We start from the raw sequence: 2927 nt of genomic DNA on the forward strand, positions 1-2927 counted from the left end.
TGGTGGGTGTATGGTTGTTCAGAGTACAATTTTACCAACTTTTCTGTGTATTTGAAAATTTTCATAAATAAATCCCATGAAAAAATTAGGTACGGTGCCCTTGAAAGGCATCCTGTGCAAATGAGAGGCCCTGAAGATTAAGCTTTATTAGTTTCACAGTAAATCCACTTCTATCTGTGGGTCTGCCAGAATGTGAAGCCTTCCTCTACAGGGAGAATTTTCATTGTAGCTCATACAGTAAAGAGAACAAATGATTTTAAAGATGAATATAGTAATAACAATAAACTCTAGAAAAGAATGGTCAAATGTTGAACCTGTCAATGTATATTCTTCTGCATTTTTTTATTTACCAAAAAAAAAGTTCTAGGTTAAAAAAATCAAGGATAAGTAAAAGACAAAAAAAATTAGAAATCAGCCATCATTTTATTCATTAGAGATGATTACTAGAATATAAGGTCCAAACATATTTTGTTTATTGCTGTCTCCTCAGTGATTAGAACTATGCCTAGCACATTTGCTGTTGAATAATTTGAGAAGAGTTCTGAAAAAAAAAATGCAATCTGTAGAGGTAGGGGTTAGCATATCCTAGGCAAAGCAAACACTATGAGCAAATGTATAAACAATTCAGAACTAATGGGCCACATGCCAGAAACATGTGTTTAAGTCTGGCAGGGATTAAAATCTGGCAGCTCCTATGCTAACATATTTTGTTTGCCTTATCAGCATTAAAACAATTGTTGATGAGATGCCAACCTTTAAAACTAGGGAGGTGGGCACAATGGCACACCTGTAATCCTGGCTACTCAGGAGGCTGAGGCAATAGGAACACTTGAGCCCAGAAGTTGGAGACCAGCCTGGGCAATGTCTCAAGACCCTGTCATAAATGAATAAATGAATGAATAAATAAATAAATAGGGACAACTCAAAGAAAAATCCAAATTTCTAGCTTTTGACAAAATGGAAAGGTCTGAAAACACTGCGATCCTATTCTATACAAGAAAATAAAATAAAACAGCTGAGCAGAGGCTATTCTTCCTAGAGGTTATCTGTTTACTTAAGTCTCCTTCAGGCTCAACTGACTCATTTAGGTTCCCTCCTAGGCCCTATAGACATTAGAGTTTGCAATCTCTGATAGGAGAGAAGTCTGGGACCTTACATGGAAAGTCAGGTTGGAGTCAGAGACATAAGCTATGGGTATCCTAGTAGGGAGTTTGTATTTGATTCAGTGAGCAAGAAGGACTGAACAGTATTTGCTCAGTTACTATTATTGTATAACAAACCACTCCACAACTTAGTGGTTTAAGACAACAAAAATTTATTTAGTTCATGATTTTGTGAATGGGCAATTTCGGCTGGCTCAGCTGGGTGGTTCTTCTGGTCTTGACTGGGATCACTCATGTAACCAGGTCAGCTGCCAGGCTGGCTGGTCTAGTGTGACCTCAGCTAGGAAAGCTTATTTCTGTTCGTTCCATGTGGTCTCTCATCCTCCAGCATTCTAGCCCAACTTGTTCATGGCTGGGTAGGGCTCCAAGAAAGAGAGCAGACATTTATAAGGCCTCTTTAAGCCTGGGTTTGGAAATGGCACACCATCGCTTCTTCCACATTCTATTGACCAAATCAAGTCACAATGCCAGCCCAGATTCAAATGGTGGGGAAATAAACTCCACTTCATGATGTAAGGAGCTGTAAAGTTACATTGCCAAGAGGTATGGACACAGAGATACATTTTGGCAAACCATCTATCAAAATTCCTATCAGAAGTGTATTTTTTAAAATAACATTTGGAGTAGGATGTGTCCCGTAGGACAGAAATTGCTTTCTATTTGTAAACGAGAAGTGCTGCCCCCCAGCGACCATAAATAACCTGATGCCAAAGGATATGAGAGAGATGTCCTGTGTGTGCCTCTCCCAGCTTCTTGTCCAAGGACTCTTTCGTTCAGGTTTTGATACGCTACTTAGTAAAGGCAGACAGTTTCTTTAAGATTTCTGTGGATGAATAAACAGAAATTTAGATAAGAGCAGGGCGCTGAGAGCCAAGCTAGAAACATAAAGATGTTTCTGCACTACACAATAGGGCAGAAACTGCATTCCCCCTGGTCTGGCTGGTGCCTAAACTACCATCTGCACACACGTCTTTGTGATATGAAGTTCTTTTACTTGATTTACTTTTAAAACCTCACAGGAGGGACAAACTTATATCTTAGTGTGAATTAGTCTCTGGTATTAGGTTCTCTAAAACCAAGAGGATTCTGAGGTGTAAGGGAGCCTAGAAGAGGGAGGAAGGAGACAAAAGGTTTTGAAGGAGAGAAAGACACTGTATAAAGCATTGTCAGCTTCTCATCCATCCCAAAGGCCAATTCTTCAGGAAGCTCTGAGCAAGTGGCTATGTTCTATTTCTTAATGAAGGGTGGCTTTGTGATATTCTTTTACTTTGATATTTTAACTGAACATATATATTTTATATACTGCTGTAGTATGACCCCTATCATGATAAAGATAAGAAAAAATCATTTTGTGTCTTTGAACTTTGCAGCAACTTCAGTAGAAACACTTCCCCAGTCCAGGGATGCTGCATGTGAACTCCTCTCTTGTTTGGATTTTGTGGAAAGTCTGGGAAATTTGGAGCTAGAGTAGGACAGGGACTTACTCCCAGGGAGGGAGACACTGTAAGGAAGCTACAGAGAAGCAGCTGATGACATGGTGAGATAAGAGTCTGAGTCAAGGAAATAATCCAAGGATGCTGAAAAAAGGAAGGAAGGAAGGAAGGAAGGCAGACAGGGAGGGAGAGAAGGAAGGAAAAAGAAAGATAGGAAGACAAAAAGAAAGAAAGATAGAGCCTAGTGCCATAGTACATGCCTGTCATCCCGGCTACTCAGGAGGCTGAAGCAAGAGGATTGCTTGAGCCCAGGAGTTTGAGGCTGCAGTGC

At 40.0% G+C, this 2927-nt stretch overlaps 1 protein-coding gene across 1 annotated transcript in view; it reads right to left on the bottom strand.

The window, feature by feature from the left end:
* Window positions 1–1348: 1348 nt before the first annotated feature.
* MLKL (mixed lineage kinase domain-like) overlaps window positions 1349–2927 on the bottom strand; it is a 34373-nt gene continuing 32794 nt past the window's right edge. Inside the window, exon 10 of the mRNA XM_012641514.1 lies at window positions 1349–1986. Within this exon, the coding sequence (XP_012496968.1) occupies window positions 1952–1986 (35 nt within the window). The 3' untranslated portion in view covers window positions 1349–1951. The remainder of the gene's footprint in view (window positions 1987–2927) is intronic.

Source organism: Propithecus coquereli, unplaced genomic scaffold (genome assembly GCF_000956105.1).
Source record: "Propithecus coquereli isolate 6110/MARCELLA unplaced genomic scaffold, Pcoq_1.0 Scaffold165, whole genome shotgun sequence".
NCBI classification, from domain to species: domain Eukaryota; kingdom Metazoa; phylum Chordata; class Mammalia; order Primates; family Indriidae; genus Propithecus; species Propithecus coquereli.